Here is a 17,589-nt window from a genome sequence, read left to right as displayed (position 1 = left end):
GACAAATGTTTATTAGATATTAGTTATGTTCAAAATGTCCTTCATTATAATACAAATGGACATGAATACACATTTTCAATAATTTATTAAAAAATAACACACATCAATGTATGAACAAATATTTTTTACTAAGAAAACTAACAAAATAAAGTACAAACAAATCAATTTAGATAAAAAAAATATCAAGATAATTGAAAAATGTTAATATTTTGATATTTTCTTATTTCTCTTTAGATTTATTTTTTATGATCATTTGTTATTTGTTCAACTAGTAACTTTAGGAGTGGGGTTTGGCAACTGGGTGAGGGGAGCCGGAATAAAGATGAGGCAAGCCGGACTGCAGGTGAGAGGAGATGGATTCTGGGTATGGGGAGCTGGATTCCAGAGAAAGGGAGTTGGATTCTAGGTAAGGGGAACTGGATTCCGGATAAAGGAAGCATGATTCTGGGTGAGGGTAGCTGGATTCCAGATGCAGGGGGCTGGTAATAGGGCTGTCTTCTTCAGATGTTTATAAAAAAGGGAAAAAAATTATTCTACCAAGCTTAGGTCATTTGGACAACATATATTACTTTTATGGGTATACACAAGGGGTCGGCAACCCGTGGCACGCTGACCACTTTTGTCTGGCACACCGGCGCTGAAGCTGCTTCAGTGAAGCAGCCGATGATGGCCGAAACAGGGCTTCTGCGCATGCGCAATACAGATATAGAAGGACGGCGCCTTCAGGTGTGTAAACAATGTATGTACAATAATCACAGAATAGTCCAGAGGGTGTGTATAACCAGACGGTGTCTATATGTATGCACCGTAGATAGTTCATAAAACTGATGCGCAGGATGATAATAGCTGATTCATATATTGACATATACTATTGTCGTGCAGTATATAAAAATAGCGTGCATACCAGATATATATAAATAAACCGCTTATCTGTATAGTATTTTAAGTAGACATTTTAATCAAGTAAACATTAAAAAACAAACTCACAATATGTATGTTTTGTAAAAGCTTATCTGTAAATAACTGGTCTGCAGTTTTGTCCCTTGTTGTGATAGAAGTCCCTCAGCAGGCTCCACACAGAAGCTAGAATTCTACTCCTCCTGATGAAGTTCATTGAATGAACGAAACGCGTTGAGCCCCTGCACTACACCTCTGGAGAATACTGGTAAACTCTGCTGTACCCCGAGATCTACACTCTTAGATTATCCTGCACCTAGCTTCTGTGTGGAGCCTGCTGAGGGACTTCTATCACAACAAGGGACAAAACTGCAGACCAGTTATTTACAGATAAGCTTTTACAAAACATACATATTGTGAGTTTGTATTTTAATGTTTACTTGATTAAAATGTCTACTTAAAATACTACACCATATGGCCTTCTCATATATTTCCTTCCTATGATGAGCGGATGAGATTGGTGTTGCGGTTGTGATATTATTTAGAACATACTTTGTTTCCGTCGCCAAGGAGATTTGGTTACAGACCTAACTTCGGGATGCCTAAGGAGCCATTATACAGATAAGCGGTTTATTTATATATATCTGGTACGCACGCTATTTTTATATACTGCACGACAATAGTATATGTCAATATATGAATCAGCTATTATCATCCTGCGCATCAGTTTTATGAACTATCTACGGTGCATACATATAGACACCTTTTGGTTATACACCCTCTGGACTATTCTGTGATTATTGTACATACATTGTTTACACACCTGAAGGCCCGTCCTTCTTTATCTGTATTGCTATATATATATATATATATATATATATATATATATATATATATATATATATATCTATATATATATCTCACACCCAACTGGCACACCTGGGCTTCACTAGATTTTACCCGGCACTCTGATAGAAAAAGGTCGCCAACCCCTAGTATACACATTACTTCTACTTTGTATACACTTTGCCAGGCTCAGCAGAGGTGTGAAGTATTACATAACTTGCATCTCTCTGCAAAGGTACATGTTATGCTAACTACAGTTGTAGCCAGAGGACTAATACTTGTTGGTGGCACATGCAAATATATATATAGATTTGCGGGTTGGCAGTGGGGGCCGTTGATTGTCAATGAATACTTATGAGGCCCATCATGTCAGAAACCTGTGGAATGGCTAACGTTGCCTAGGACTAGGGTAAATTCCATGTGTGATATCCAGGCTTTCCGATGACTACACTGGCCCCCAAACCACACAAAATGTCCTAAATTTTTACCTCAAGATACTTACAATCTTTAACAGCTTCTTAATCCTGGCCCTCCTCCCGTACCTCTTTGCCCTCCTCCTGGGACTCCTCAGCTGACTCCTGGCCCTCATTCCGACCTTACCTCTGGGCCTCCTGAACCTCCTCCTGGCCCTCCTCCCTGATATCCGCATACTTACATTAAAAGAAGGTGAATATCACAAACTGCCTGAAGCAGGCTTTAACCTTTGTAGTTTGCGTGTACACTAAAGAGTTAAAACATACTTGTAGAAAGGTACAAGTGGCCTCATCAGGCTCATTATAGATCTGTTTGAGGAAGAAGAAAAAATTGGATTTAAAAAAAACCCCAAAAACAAAACAAAAATCTTTTAAAATATAACTTAAAAAAAAAGAAGAAATATCTATGTTGCAAGCCTTGGATAAACATACACCATGACAAACCAACAGAATGTACTAGCATGTGGATTACAAATTCTAAAAAAGGTGAACAGGGAAAAAAACTGTAATTAATGTTACTTGGTATAATAATAATAATAAAGGTATTAATAATAAAACAGTTTTTTTTAATGAAATTACATTTATTAGAAAGCTGTTAATGTCTACTGAAAATAAAAATGAATTTTAAAGTTGCTTGTGATTGAAAACTCATCTACAGCATGCATACGAGACTGTTATCATTACTGATCAGGACTTACAGATGGTGCAAGAGATAAGGCAGATAAAACAGTTACTTTCATGGCTGTTGAGCTTGATACGGCCATGGCTGTGTAGGCTTGAGTTTGGCATACTCTATTGTGCAGCGAATATGTCAACACACCCCTTCCCTGCCCAGTTCACTCCCTGAAGTCGGATGCTGTAGCAAGTGCCCCTTGCGATTACTTTCGTACGGCCATTGCTTGCGTACATGACCGTAACTTTCTGTTTCTCTGCTGTATCTCCCATTCTGGGCATGTGCAGAGTGATTTTGCGTACGATATGCTCAAAATTGGCAGAAACAGGCCCTATGTATAAATTAATTGCTAAAAATAACCATTACACTGTGATTTACTGGGGATTGTTTCAGGTGCGCATTTAGTGGGGTTTCCAGTTGCCTGGAAACCCCACCCGGCCCAGCGCACAGTATGCTTACTAGTGGCTGACAACTCACCCGGGACAAGCCCAGGGCTGGTGCAAGGTTTCTCGTCGCCCTAGACAAAGCTTCAGCCTGCCGCCCACCCCTCCCCCCAGTTCCCACTTCCTAGCTCCTCACACACTTGACATTTATAAAATAAAATTAGTAACTCTTACCTGCTCCTGAATGACTGGTTCACCGATGTCCAGATGTACTGATGTCTGATGCAAAATGCTGTCCAAGCTTTGCTGCTGCCCAGGAGCAAATATCTAGACTGGAGGCTCCAAATATTAGATTCAGAACAAAGCAAAGAAAATTTGACATCACTCACCAGTCACATACTGACATGTCTTATTCAGCTATTCTTACACATGCCACCCGTACCCATCACCACACATGCCACATCCATTCCACCAGCTTTTCTCCATGACCCCCTGCCCACTAGATTTTCTCTCATATGCTCACCTGCCCTAGGCACCTAGTCAGCTTTTTTCACACATGACCGTCCTCCCCAACAGCTTTTCTCTTAAATGGCCACCCTGTCCACCAGCTTTTCTCAAACATGTCACCCTGCCAAACAGCTTTTTTTCACATGCCCTCTTGCCCACAAGATTTTAATAAATACCACTTCTCTGTTACAACTCCGGTGGAACCTGTGTCAATCCCAATTGGCACTAGCAGACCACAGGTGCGGAGTCTAACGCATTCCACGGTATTCACCAAGCACCGCCGCAAGGCTGGATGGACTTTGCTGCCAGAACCCGCAGGTCGCAGCCCTCTGGACTGCTTCAGGATGTAACACAAGGCCCAAGGAAGGAGTCAGAGAATTCCTGGAGAAGCTGAGACCGTATTAGAGAGTAAGCAGGAACACACAGTAAACAGCACTGAAGGTCTGGCAGATAAGGAACTGGTACACGGGTAGTCAGGCAGAGTAGTCAGGCAGGCTAGGATCTGGTACATGGAGAATCAGGCAGAGAACCATCAAACAAGCCAAGTTCGGTCCACAGGAAGATCCAGCTATGCGTAGTTCGACAGATCAAGTTCAGTACACAGTGATATCCAGCAACATGTAGTCAGACAGGCAGAAAAGGTACACAGAAGATCCAGCAGAAAACACCACACAAGGAGCAGCACCGAGGAATTAGACGCACAGTAACCAAGTTGCACCGACACTGAGCAAGTGTCAGTGCCGATATTATATAGAGGCAGATTCAAAAAAACCCCACCCCGACAGCCGAGTCGTGTGACCTGTTACCTGGAAATGCCGATTGCACGGAGGATACAGTGCTTGAACAAGGAAAGGTAAGAGTGTTACATTCTCCACCCCCACCCCCACGGTTTCCTTTGTTAATATCACTTGATGAACGAACACTGTAAAAAAGAAAACCCATAACAGTCCACTCCAGAATGTGTCCTTTTACCCTCTGGAGCGCAGCTCTGCGAGAAGCAAGTCACAAGCACTATTTGAACTCTTAAACAGAGGAGTTTTCAGCAGGATCCTGCAGTTAGAGACGATACGTGAAATACATACATTCTGATTTCAAGGGGCAGCATTCAAGAAGTGTCGTAGTCCTGAGAGCGGAGGTAACCTGGGAGAAAACAAAGAGCATCAGTGTGATTAGAGGGTTGGTATGTACAGAGATTGTGATACTAGATGTAACAAGTGGCAATGGATAGGACAGCACAAAATACTTTTGTAGTGAAAAGATAATTAAAATGGAAGACAAGATGATTTTAGTAGGAGAACAGTAATTAATGATGGAGAGTAGAGAGGTTATAACTGCAGCAGATATTTGAATGGATTGTAGGGGACCAAGATATCATTACAGCAAGACAGAGGTTGCAGCAGTCTGGACAGTATGTAACAAAAATTGCTTTGCAGTACAATAAAAAATGTTTTATTTATGAAAGAGTAATCAGGGAAATAAAACAGAAAAAAAATAATAGAATTTTTATATATCCGATAAATCCTTTTATCTTAGTCCCCTGGGGGACACTGGGAAACATTGAGATATAGTGTAGGGACCAGTCATGCAGACACTTAAAGATATCCTAGAAGTTCAGCTCTACCCCTCTGCCCCCTGGGCACAACATCAATATGCCAATTTCTTATCAGCAGACTTGAATGGGCGCCTAGCAGACGAGAGAAACAAAAGAAGAGAAACCTGGGCACCTTAGCTTTTGGTACATTAACAGGAAGGAACGCACTTTTTCCTCCTGTCGCCTAATAATATTATCTAGCTACAGCCCAAACAGGACACCCACAGAAAAAGGAAGTGACTCAAGAGTCTTCTCAGACTCCATATCAGCTTCCAAGGACTAAAGGCAAAGAGTCCAACAAGCCAAAATCACAGAGGCAGATATCCATGCCCCAATTAATCCATTGTCCAGGACCACCTCTCCCAGATACTCCATAACTCTCTGAATCTGCTCCACCAACAGGAGCAATTCAGATGACGGATTGCCAACTAAGAAGCCCTCAGTAAGCTGCTCAGACCAGCATTTCACAACCTTGGTCACCCAAGCAGAGGGCAAAGTAGGCCTTGAGGAGATTCTTGGTGTCCCAAAAAAAGGACTTAAGGTTGCCCTCGAACTTATGGTTCGCACCATCCTTAAGCATGGCTGCATTAGGACTTGGGATGGTAGTTGTCTTGGACAACCGTGCTACAGGTGCACACACGTTAGGAGGTGTTTCGCATTTACCAATATCCTCAGAGGGAAGAAATAAACAGAACTGTAACCTACGGGGAAACCTGGAACTTCCGGTCCAGCAAGTTACAAACCCCACCCAAGAAATCATTCAGCGGAAGAAAAAGTACAAAAACTCCTCGCTTTTGACTTCTGCTTAAACAGAGAAGGCTTTGCAGTCTCAGGGACTGTTATCTCTGGGATGTCTAACACCTGATGCACAGCATGCATCAGCTCCTTCACCCCCCGACAGTAAGTGGTGACCTCCTGCCCAAAGCAGGAGTCCTCCATATCTGCCCTCCCTATGGGGAGAACAGTCAGAGTCTGACTCATTCTCAGGTTGGGGTGTCACCACCCTCCCGCACTTACACTTAGTGGATTCCAACATCCTCTCCAAAATGAAGGAAACCAAAACCAGGCTGCCGCCAAAGGACCCGTTGGATCTTGGCCCAACAAAACAGACACCGAACAAGCCAGACTCCCTGAAGAGCCAAAGGGAAATTACTACCTGAGCAATCTAAGCCATAGAGTTGGCTAGTGACCTATCCCAGGCATTTCGAGTTTCAGCTGAAACAGGTAAACTTCGTCATATAAGTTACCCCAGCCATAGCCTTCGAAGATTAATCCCCAATCTGACATAAGCACAGATAGAAGAAAAAGTACAAGAAGAGACAGAAGCAGCACACAATCACAAAAAAAAGTCAGCCTACAAGCCAGACCCTAGAGCCCAATAAATCTTTTGTACTAACCACTTAGTAAAACCCCAAAAACCGATTACCTTAAGAGGAACAGAGAAAAGGAGTGCTGGTGATCCAAGATGGCTGCTGTTCTGGTGACTGCACACGTGGAGTGACAGACCACCGGAGAGAAAGTGGAGGGAAATGAAAGAAGTAACCCCCCGCCAGAAATGCATTGGTAGCTGTTCAAAAGGACGCACCCTCCACGAGTCCAGTGCCTAGTGGGGGCTTACATATACCCAGTATCCCCCACCTGACCCAGGCCCATTAAAGAAACATGAGCATGCCCCACTAAAAGGGTACCCATTGCAGTGGCCCACAGCAACTTGCTAAACCTATCTTCCAGTACTGTGGTGTGAAACGTTAAGACTCACAGTCTTGCCGTCCTACAGAGCACTGTGAAGCAGTGACTACCATTCCTGCAATCACTGCCTGGGAACCCCTGCAGCAACTGTGGCCAGGTCCTGCAGAGGAATCCAGCACTGTGAGTGGGGGCATTAGCGTAAAAACCACCTCGTTAGATCCGATCTCCTGCTCGGAGCGTTACACAGTCATCCATGTTGTGACACTAAAGTCACAGACTTTGGAGACAACCCCAGTAATAAAAAATACGCCCTGCCACACTGGGCAATTAATTTAAACTGAAGGCCTAACAGGAGTGGGGTGTAGAGCAGGAGGAGTGTTGGTGAAGCTCTAGGATGTCTTAAATTGCCCTTTCATTTGGTCCCAACAGTATCCTCCAATGGTTCCTGATGTCCCGCAATAAATGCCTGAAAAAGATCAAAATTTAAAAGTTATGGATAAGCGAGAAGGATGAAATATGCCACTTAAAAAAAGTGCGTAGAAAACTGGACGTATTGTTATTTTTGCGAGATAATTTAGAAAAGTCTTTTATGCACAGTGTTGTGACAAAAGCAATTACACCCATGGCCTGTAATGATAATATCATTTGAGTAAAATTTGGCTAGATACAGTATTTTTGAAAAACAAAACCACAACATATGTGGCAATAATGGTCTCTGTATTATCTCATTTGCTGGTAAAACTCTACTCCACTTTCAAATAAAAGGTGCCTCTTTTCATTTTGAAGTAAGAGAGGTATCGGGATTGAGGCAGCAGGGCATGTGAAGGAAAAGATAATGAGCATCTGACATGGGGAATATCAGAGATAAGCTGGTGAGTGTTGTCAGGGTACTGTTGGTTGAGGAGGGGCCATGTGGGGGATAAGGCTTCAACCACACGTGCCCCCCCCCCCCCTTTGCCAGAGCAGCTTCAACCACACGTGTCCCCCCTTTGGCAGAGCAGCTTCAACCACACGTGCCCCCCCCTTTGCCAGAGCAGCTACAACCACACGTGCCCCCCCCCCTTTGCCAGAGCAGCTACAACCACACGTGCCCCCCCCCCTTTGCCAGAGCAGCTACAACCACACGTGCCCCCCCCCCTTTGCCAGAGCAGCTACAACCACACGTGCCCCCCCCCTTTGCCAGAGCAGCTACAACCACACGTGCCCCCCCTTTGCCAGAGCAGCTACAACCACAGGTGCCCCCCCTTTGCCAGAGCAGCTACAACCACACGTGCCCCCCCCCTTTGCCAGAGCAGCTACAACCACACGTGCCCCCCCCCTTTGCCAGAGCAGCTACAACCACACGTGCCCCCCCCCTTTGCCAGAGCAGCTACAACCACACGTGCCCCCCCCTTTGCCAGAGCAGCTACAACCACACGTGCCCCCCCCTTTGCCAGAGCAGCTACAACCACACGTGCCCCCCCCTTTGCCAGAGCAGCTACAACCACACGTGCCCCCCCTTTGCCAGAGCAGCTACAACCACACGTGCCCCCCCTTTGCCAGAGCAGCTACAACCACACGTGCCCCCCCCTTTGCCAGAGCAGCTACAACCACACGTGCCCCCCCTTTGCCAGAGCAGCTACAACCACACGTGCCCCCCCCCTTTGCCAGAGCAGCTACAACCACACGTGCCCCCCCCCCCCTTTGCCAGAGCAGCTACAACCACACGTGCCCCCCCCTTTGCCAGAGCAGCTACAACCACACGTGCCCCCCCCTTTGCCAGAGCAGCTACAACCACACGTGCCCCCCCCTTTGCCAGAGCAGCTACAACCACACGTGCCCCCCCCCTTTGCCAGAGCAGCTACAACCACATGTGCCCCCCCCCCTTTGCCAGAGCAGCTACAACCACATGTACCCCCCCTTTGCCAGAGCAGCTACAACCACATGTGCCCCCCCCTTTGCCAGAGCAGCTACAACCACACGTGCCCCCCCCTTTGCCAGCCAGAGCAGCTACAACCACACGTGCCCCCCCCTTTGCCAGAGCAGCTACAACCACACGTGCCCCCCCCCTTTGCCAGAGCAGCTACAACCACACGTGCCCCCCCTTTGCCAGAGCAGCTACAACCACACGTGCCCCCCCCTTTGCCAACGCAGCTACAACCACACGTGCCCCCCCCCCTTTGCCAACGCAGCTACAACCACACATGCCCCCCCTTTGCCAGAGCAGCTACAACCACGTGTGTCGATCCCCCCCCTTTTACCAGAGCAGCTACAACCACACGTGCCCCCCCTTTGCCAGAGCAGCTACAACCACGTGTGACGATCCCCCCCTTTTACCAGAGCAGCTACAACCACACGTGCCCCCCCCTTTGCCAGAGCAGCTACAACCACGTGTGACGATCCCCCCCTTTTACCAGAGCAGCTACAACCACACGTGCCCCCATCTTTGCCAGAGCAGCTACAACCACACGTGCCCCATCTTTGCCAGAGCAGCTACAACCACACGTGCCCCCATCTTTGCCAGAGCAGCTACAACCACACGTGCCCCCATCTTTGCCAGAGCAGCTACAACCACACGTGCCCCCCCTTTGCCAGAGCAGCTACAACCACACGTGCCCCCCCCTTTGCCAGAGCAGCTACAACCACACGTGCCCCCCCCTTTGCCAGAGCAGCTACAACCACACGTGCCCCCCCCCCTTTGCCAGAGCAGCTACAACCACACGTGCCCCCCCATGCCAGAGCAGCTACAACCACTCGTGCCCCCCCATGCCAGAGCAGCTACAACCACTCGTGCCCCCCCTTTGCCAGAGCAGCTACAACCACACGTGCCCCCCCTTTGCCAGAGCAGCTACAACCACACGTGCCCCCCCCTTTGCCAGAGCAGCTACAACCACACGTGCCCCCCCCCTTTGCCAGAGCAGCTACAACCACACGTGCCCCCCCCCCTTGCCAGAGCAGCTACAACCACACGTGCCCCCCCCCCTTGCCAGAGCAGCTACAACCACACGTGCCCCCCCCCCTTGCCAGAGCAGCTACAACCACACGTGCCCCCCCCCCCTTTGCCAACGCAGCTACAACCACACATGCCCCCCCCTTTGCCAGAGCAGCTACAACCACATGTGCCCCCCCTTTGCCAGAGCAGCTACAACCACATGTGCCCCCCCTTTGCCAGAGCAGCTACAACCACATGTGCCCCCCCTTTGCCAGAGCAGCTACAACCACACGTGCCCCCCCCTTTGCCAGAGCAGCTACAACCACACGTGCCCCCCCTTTGCCAGAGCAGCTACAACCACGTGTGACGATCCCCCCCCTTTTACCAGAGCAGCTACAACCACACGTGCCCCCCCCCCCTTTGCCAGAGCAGCTACAACCACATGTGCCCCCCCCTTTGCCAGAGCAGCTACAACCACACGTGCCCCCCCCTTTGCCAGCCAGAGCAGCTACAACCACACGTGCCCCCCCCTTTGCCAGAGCAGCTACAACCACACGTGCCCCCCCCTTTGCCAGAGCAGCTACAACCACACGTGCCCCCCCTTTGCCAGAGCAGCTACAACCACACGTGCCCCCTCCCTTTGCCAACGCAGCTACAACCACACGTGACCCCCCCTTTGCCAACGCAGCTACAACCACACATGCCCCCCCCTTTGCCAGAGCAGCTACAACCACGTGACGATCCCCCCCCTTTTACCAGAGCAGCTACAACCACACGTGCCCCCCCCTTTGCCAGAGCAGCTACAACCACGTGTGACGATCCCCCCCCTTTTACCAGAGCAGCTACAACCACACGTGCCCCCCCCTTTGCCAGAGCAGCTACAACCACGTGTGACGATCCCCCCCCTTTTACCAGAGCAGCTACAACCACACGTGCCCCCCCCTTTGCCAGAGCAGCTACAACCACGTGTGACGATCCCCCCCTTTTACCAGAGCAGCTACAACCACACGTGCCCCCATCTTTGCCAGAGCAGCTACAACCACACGTGCCCCCATCTTTGCCAGAGCAGCTACAACCACACGTGCCCCCATCTTTGCCAGAGCAGCTACAACCACACGTGCCCCCATCTTTGCCAGAGCAGCTACAACCACACGTGCCCCCCCTTTGCCAGAGCAGCTACAACCACACGTGCCCCCCCTTTGCCAGAGCAGCTACAACCACACGTGCCCCCCCCCTTTGCCAGAGCAGCTACAACCACACGTGCCCCCCCCCCCTTTGCCAGAGCAGCTACAACCACACGTGCCCCCCCCATGCCAGAGCAGCTACAACCACTCGTGCCCCCCCATGCCAGAGCAGCTACAACCACTCGTGCCCCCCCTTTGCCAGAGCAGCTACAACCACACGTGCCCCCCCCTTTGCCAGAGCAGCTACAACCACACGTGCCCCCCCCTTTGCCAGAGCAGCTACAACCACACGTGCCCCCCCCCTTTGCCAGAGCAGCTACAACCACACGTGCCCCCCCCCTTTGCCAGAGCAGCTACAACCACACGTGCCCCCCCCCTTGCCAGAGCAGCTACAACCACACGTGCCCCCCCCCCCTTGCCAGAGCAGCTACAACCACACGTGCCCCCCCCCCCTTTGCCAACGCAGCTACAACCACACATGCCCCCCCCTTTGCCAGAGCAGCTACAACCACATGTGCCCCCCCTTTGCCAGAGCAGCTACAACCACATGTGCCCCCCCCTTTGCCAGAGCAGCTACAACCACACGTGCCCCCCCTTTGCCAGAGCAGCTACAACCACACGTGCCCCCCCCTTTGCCAGAGCAGCTACAACCACACGTGCCCCCCCTTTGCCAGAGCAGCTACAACCACGTGTGACGATCCCCCCCCTTTTACCAGAGCAGCTACAACCACACGTGCCCCCCCCTTTGCCAGAGCAGCTACAACCACGTGTGACGATCCCCCTCCCTTTTACCAGAGCAGCTACAACCACACGTGCCCCCCCCCTTTGCCAGAGCAGCTACAACCACACGTGCCCCCCCCTTTGCCAGAGCAGCTACAACCACACGTGCCCCCCCATGCCAGAGCAGCTACAACCACTCGTGCTCCCCCATGCCAGAGCAGCTACAACCACACGTGCCCAGGGTTGCCAAGGGAATTCAGGGCCCGGGTATAACAAATTCATGGGGCCCCCCTCATAGTCGAGTAAGCCCTAAAAATTTCGGGGGTGTGGTCATACATTCAGGGGCTTGTCATTGCGCCGTTGGGGTGTGGCTAGCCTAACGGCGGTGCAAAAAATTTCGGGGTGTGGTCATACATTTGGGGGCGTGGCAATGCACCGTTGGGGCGTGGCTAGCACATCAAAATCACTAGGACCTGAATTCACCAGAGCGTCACATATGTCCCAGCACTCCTGACTTTTAAGACATCTAGCACCACAGTGTAGTATACAAAGAATGCACAAAAACATAGAGTTCAGTCTTGGCCTGCACCTTACATTGGGCACAACACTCACCAAAAATTGCCATTGTCCCTACTAGAATCACAACATTTCACACACTCTGCTGCTCTCTACTACCTGTTCGTCTCACTTTCACCACCTGTGACTGCTGCTTTCTTTAGTTGCGGCTTGTCCGGATCCTGCAATGTTGGAGGACCTATTTGGGAAAAAAAATGGCTACATTTAGAAAATTACAGCCAGCCCCGGCGTTAAATCAATAGCACCCATGATTAATAATTAGGCCTTCCTCCAGCCCCAACATTAAAATAAGTATTCACATTTAATAAATAAACCTATTTCTCTTCCTGCAAACAGCCTAGCAATACCTATTTCCCGCAACCATCACTGCCATTAATAAATTCATAGTCACATTTAATAAATAGACCTCATTCTCCCTAAACTCACCCCCATATTCAATAGCCCCCAAACCACCCCATCTTAAATTAATAGTCCCCACTATTAAATGTGCCTCTCCCCTTTTTTTTTTTTAACTCTGTGCTTCTCTCCCCTTTTTTTATTTATTCTGTTTCTCTCCCCTTTTATTTATTCTGTGCTTCTCTCCCCTTTTTTTTTATTTATTCTGTGCTTCTCTCAACTTTTTAATTTATTCGATGTTTCTCTCCCCTTTTTTATTTATTCTATGTTTCTCTCCCCTTTTTTATTTATTCTATGTTTCTCTCCCCTGTTTTTTTACTCCCCCTTCTTTATAGCACTGTCCCTTTCCTCCCCTTGCCTCACCGTTTCTTTACTTACCTTCTGTCAGCTTCTTTCTTTTTCTCTTCTGGTTTTGTCTTGTCCGGCGCTCCTCACTGACTGACGGGCGTGACTTGATGACATCACGCCCAACAGTCAGTGTGAATGGAGAAGAGGGATGCGGCGCCGCGGTCACGTGAGTTTTTTTTTTTTGTTTGTATTATTGTATCCAGCTACCCCCACCAACGAAACGTCCCGACCCCCCCCCCCCCCCCCGCGAAAAAAAAAATACATAATAAAAAAAACGCAAGATATAAAAAAAAAAAAAAAAGAATAATTAAAAAATTAGAAGCGAGGGCCCGGGTAAAATGTACCCGCCTCTCCCCCCTCGGCGACCATGCATGTGCCCCCCCATGCCAGAGCAGCTACAACCACACGTGCCCCCCCATGCCAGAGCAGCTACAACCATACATGCCCCCCCATGCCAGAGCAACTACAACCACACGTGCCCCCCATGCCAGAGCAGCTACAACCACACGTGCCCCCTATGCTAGAGCAGCTTTAACCCCCCCCCTATGCCCTGCACCTTCAGCCACACATGCCCCCTCTCTACCAAGCACCTTCACACATGCCCCCCTTTGCCCAGCACCAGAGCCGTAACTTAGAATTCTAGTGCCCTGGGCGAGAAAGACAAATGCCGCCTCCCTAGCCCTCAATTTTAACCGAATTAGCCTAAAATATTCCTAAATTGCGCCCCCCTTCAGCGTTGCGCCCTGGGCGGTCGCCCCTATCGCACAGCCCTAGTTATGGCCCTGCCCAGCACCTTCACACATACCCCCTCTATGCCCTGCAGCTTCAGTCACACACATGCCCCCCTATGCCCTGCAGCTTCAGTCACACATGTCCCTCTCTGCCCAGCAGCTTTAATCACACATGCCTCTCTCTGCCCAGCACATTTAGTCACACATGCCCCCTCACTGCCCAGCACCATAAGTCACACATGCCCCCCTATGCCCTGCAGCTTTAATCACACATGCTTGACTCACACACGTTAGCTCCCCGTCACATTACCCCTTCCTCTTACCTTTTTCTATATGAGTGACTCCAAGCACAAACAGAAGTGCTGCAGCTTCTGCACTGCCTACCATAGAATTGCAGCAGCCTGCATACACTGTGTACCATGTGACCACTGCGGTCACATGACCCGGTGATGTCAGAGTGACGTGGGAAGGTACCTAAACTGAAGGGGATTTAGCCACTAGCTTCTGAACCCACGGAGTAGTAAGTAAATACAGAGGCTGTTTTTTCTTTACTTTTTTTTGCGTGGGAGACAGTGGCCTAAGCAGTAATGCACGATGTTATAGAGTATATTAGTTCTTTACATTTTATATAATGTTAAATGCAAAAACCCTGTTTGTATGATAGCCTAACATCAGAAGTATTTTTGCTTTGCTTACAAATGCTTCGAAAGCTTATTAAACGGGCCATACAAGAATATTGGTCAGAGAGATGTCATCCATAGTGCTTTACTATAATTTAATTTTCAAAAAATGGCCTTTAAACATAAAACTTGCATTATATTGAACGAAGGTGGTTTAAAGAGGGTGTCAGGTAATGGCATTACTATACTTTAATGTATTTTTGTACACTCTATATTGCTGGTGGTAAGTGAGGGTGGTTTTAAAGCAAGTGCAGGACCTGTATTCCTGTGTTAATTTCATCTAGAATATGGTCTGAGTTTCACCTGAGTCTAAATAATAAATATTTAATAAAACATGCAACAGAACACATTGACCAACATTTCCTGTCTGGTGGAAAAAATGTACAAACCTTTAAACTTGGCAGCTAATGGCACAATCCAGATTGTTATTCTCTTAATGATTGCAAGCTGTCTGCATGCTCCTTTGCAGCCATGCTTTTCAGTTATTAAAGTCTGACTGCACTACTGTAGTGAGCCATTTTGTTCCTTATCGGCTGACATTATTTGCAGTATTTGCGCTGGTTTAATTGTGTGATTTATCCAGGCTAGGCTGGGATTCTGGAAGGTTCAAGCTATGGGTTGTGGCTGATCTAGTCTAATTATGAAAGAGTTGTTCATACTCTCTTGCTATGCTGGTCTATACTATTTATATACCTGCAACGGTGACTTAACAGAGAGCAATATCGGTGGTTCACCGGGCAGACATCAATTGGAGATGAGCGAGAGAGAATCAGTGATAGAATTTCTTTCTTTCCTTCACTTTCCAATCACAGATTAATGAAACTTTCTCATCCATTACTTACATCTCTTAATCCTGAGTCTCCACTGATTTAAGAACAACTGCTATAAGAACTCAACATGTTGAATGCTGCTGCTTTTGCATAAACCTATGTTTGTGTGCCTGACAATGTACACAGACTATAAATTTGTTTCACAGTGAGCATGCAAGGGGGGCAGAGCTTTAAGAGGTGGGTGAATGATTTCCATGACATTTTTTTTAACCTGATCAGCTGTGATATATGCAAAACATCTCCTTAATTGGTGTGACTAGAAGGTGACCACTGGATTTAATGTTTGGTTAAAAGCTTTGTTAGAAGACTGAATAGCACATTTCTGTAAGGTCCACACTAAGCCTAACACCTCTATGAATATCCCCAGTGAATGATTAATCTGTTAATCAATTTCTCTTTATTATTAGTACCTGGATAAAGAGAAATTAATATGGTTTCACTTTCTCTCACCGTTGTAAGAAAGGTATCACTCGCCTTTGGTCGGTTACAGGAAGCACTTGGCAGAAGTCCTGTGGATATTTTTATAGCTGTCCTTGATTTTATGAAAACCATGAAAAGGCAGTTGTGGGCATCTTAGACTGTTACTGTTGGTTGGCTGCAACATATAGAATGCACATGTATCACTGACACGCCTTTAAAATATTTGTGCTAAGTGTAATACAAAAAGTATGTACATATTAAATGTTCAAGATGATTTGGCATAAGCCTTGTTTCTCTTTTGCAGCATTTTCCACTTTTAGCTCCTAAGAGATACAGAGTCCTCTGTGATAGGCATGGGAGCAGGAGTAAAGTGCATCATTACTGGAGGCAATATAAAGGGTGCGTTGAATGATAATTGTATATGTGTTCTCAGTGTAAAGCAGAGCTGACCTAGTAGCTCTTATTTTTCTGTCTTTTAGCACTTGGGCGCGCTATTCACTCCCTCTCACGAATCGGAGAAGAGTTATACTTTGAACCGTTAGATGATGGGGTAAGAAACATCCTGTTTGCTTTATACTATGGAGTCTGAAATTCATCATCATCATTTATTTATATAGCTCCACTGAATCCGCAGCGCTCTACAGAGAACTCATTCACATCAGTCCCTGCCCCATTGGGGCTTACAGTCTAAATTCCCTAACATACACACAGAGAGACAGAGAGAGAGAGACTAGGGTCAATTTTTAATAGCAGCCATTAATTATGGTAAAAATCACTGCTCATTTTTCCTCGCAGCTCTGTGGGATGTGAGGAAAAATCAGTGGAGATTTATCTGAAAAAATGCACGCAAAGTGTCTCTGGAATGGTAGCAGAAACACTTCGGGCATAATTGAATTTTCTAGGATTTCGTTACACCTCATTTTTCTACAGTTGTTCAGTAAAACCATTATTTTGCACAGAGATCCTTATTTGTATTTCACATATTAGCTTTCAATAATCTGAGCAGCTTGCTCTACTGCGGTAAAATACAATATCATCCAGAGGTGGAATAGTAATAGTGTGAATCAGTGAAGTACTCAGATCGGCGACAATATTAAAACCACCTGCCTAATATTGTGTAGGTCCCCTTCATGCTTCCAAAACAGCTCTGACCTGTCGAGGCAGGACTACACAAGACCTCTGAAGGTGTCTTGTGGTATCTGGCACTAAAACATTAGCAGCAGATCCTTTAAGTCCTGAAAGGGGTGAGGTGGGCCCTCCATGGCTCGGACTTGTTTTCCAACACATCCCACAGATGCTTCATAAGATTGATATCTGAAGATTTTGGAGGCTAGGTCAACATCTTGAACTCTTTGTCATGTCCCTCAAATTATTACTGAACAATTTTTGCAGTGCGGTTGGGCGCATTATCCTGTTGAAAGAGGCCACTACCATCATAGAGTACAATTGTCTTGAAGGGGTGTACTTGATCTGCAACAATGTTTAGGTAGGTGGTACATTCCAAGTAACTTCCAGGACCTGAGTATTCCAAGCAGAACATTGCCCAGAGCATCACACTGCCTTCGCCAGCTTACCTTCTTCCCGCAACGCATCCTGGTGCTATCGCTTCCCCAGATAAACAACGCACACACATACAGCCATCCACATGATGGTAAAGAAAACATGATTTAATCAGACCAGACCTTCTTCCATGGTCCATGGTGGTGCCCGTTGTAAGCGCTTTCGGTGGTAATC

The 17,589-nt window shown here is 47.6% G+C and overlaps 1 protein-coding gene and 1 long non-coding RNA gene across 8 annotated transcripts in view; one reads left to right on the top strand and one right to left on the bottom strand.

Moving 5' to 3' along the window:
* Nucleotides 1–201: 201 nt before the first annotated feature.
* LOC142161544 (uncharacterized) lies at nucleotides 202–14,366 on the bottom strand. 5 transcript variants are annotated; one of them, XR_012693425.1, is made up of 4 exons: nucleotides 14,249–14,366; nucleotides 3,507–4,919; nucleotides 2,246–2,525; nucleotides 202–498 (listed from the first exon to the last, which is right to left on the bottom strand). It is a non-coding gene; the product is annotated as an uncharacterized LOC142161544 (long non-coding RNA). The 5 variants fall into 5 exon arrangements; XR_012693428.1 differs by having other exon boundaries at nucleotides 3,507–3,604; nucleotides 14,249–14,364; XR_012693427.1 differs by lacking the exon at nucleotides 14,249–14,366 and having other exon boundaries at nucleotides 3,507–3,604; nucleotides 3,956–8,082.
* Nucleotides 14,352–17,589, top strand: part of RAD9A (RAD9 checkpoint clamp component A) — a 67,067-nt gene continuing 63,829 nt past the window's right edge. For 2 of the 3 annotated variants that reach the window (XM_075217251.1, XM_075217250.1), the window contains exons 1-3: nucleotides 14,352–14,445; nucleotides 16,160–16,254; nucleotides 16,335–16,405. In XM_075217251.1, coding sequence (XP_075073352.1) covers nucleotides 16,209–16,254; nucleotides 16,335–16,405 — 117 coding nt within the window. In that variant the 5' untranslated portion in view covers nucleotides 14,352–14,445; nucleotides 16,160–16,208. The remainder of the gene's footprint in view (nucleotides 14,446–16,159; nucleotides 16,255–16,334; nucleotides 16,406–17,589) is intronic. The other variant, XM_075217253.1, reaches the window with a different exon arrangement.

The sequence above is a fragment of the Mixophyes fleayi genome, chromosome 6, assembly GCF_038048845.1.
Source record: "Mixophyes fleayi isolate aMixFle1 chromosome 6, aMixFle1.hap1, whole genome shotgun sequence".
Taxonomy (NCBI): Eukaryota; Metazoa; Chordata; class Amphibia; order Anura; family Limnodynastidae; genus Mixophyes; species Mixophyes fleayi.
This window is presented reverse-complemented; position numbering and strand designations above follow the sequence as displayed.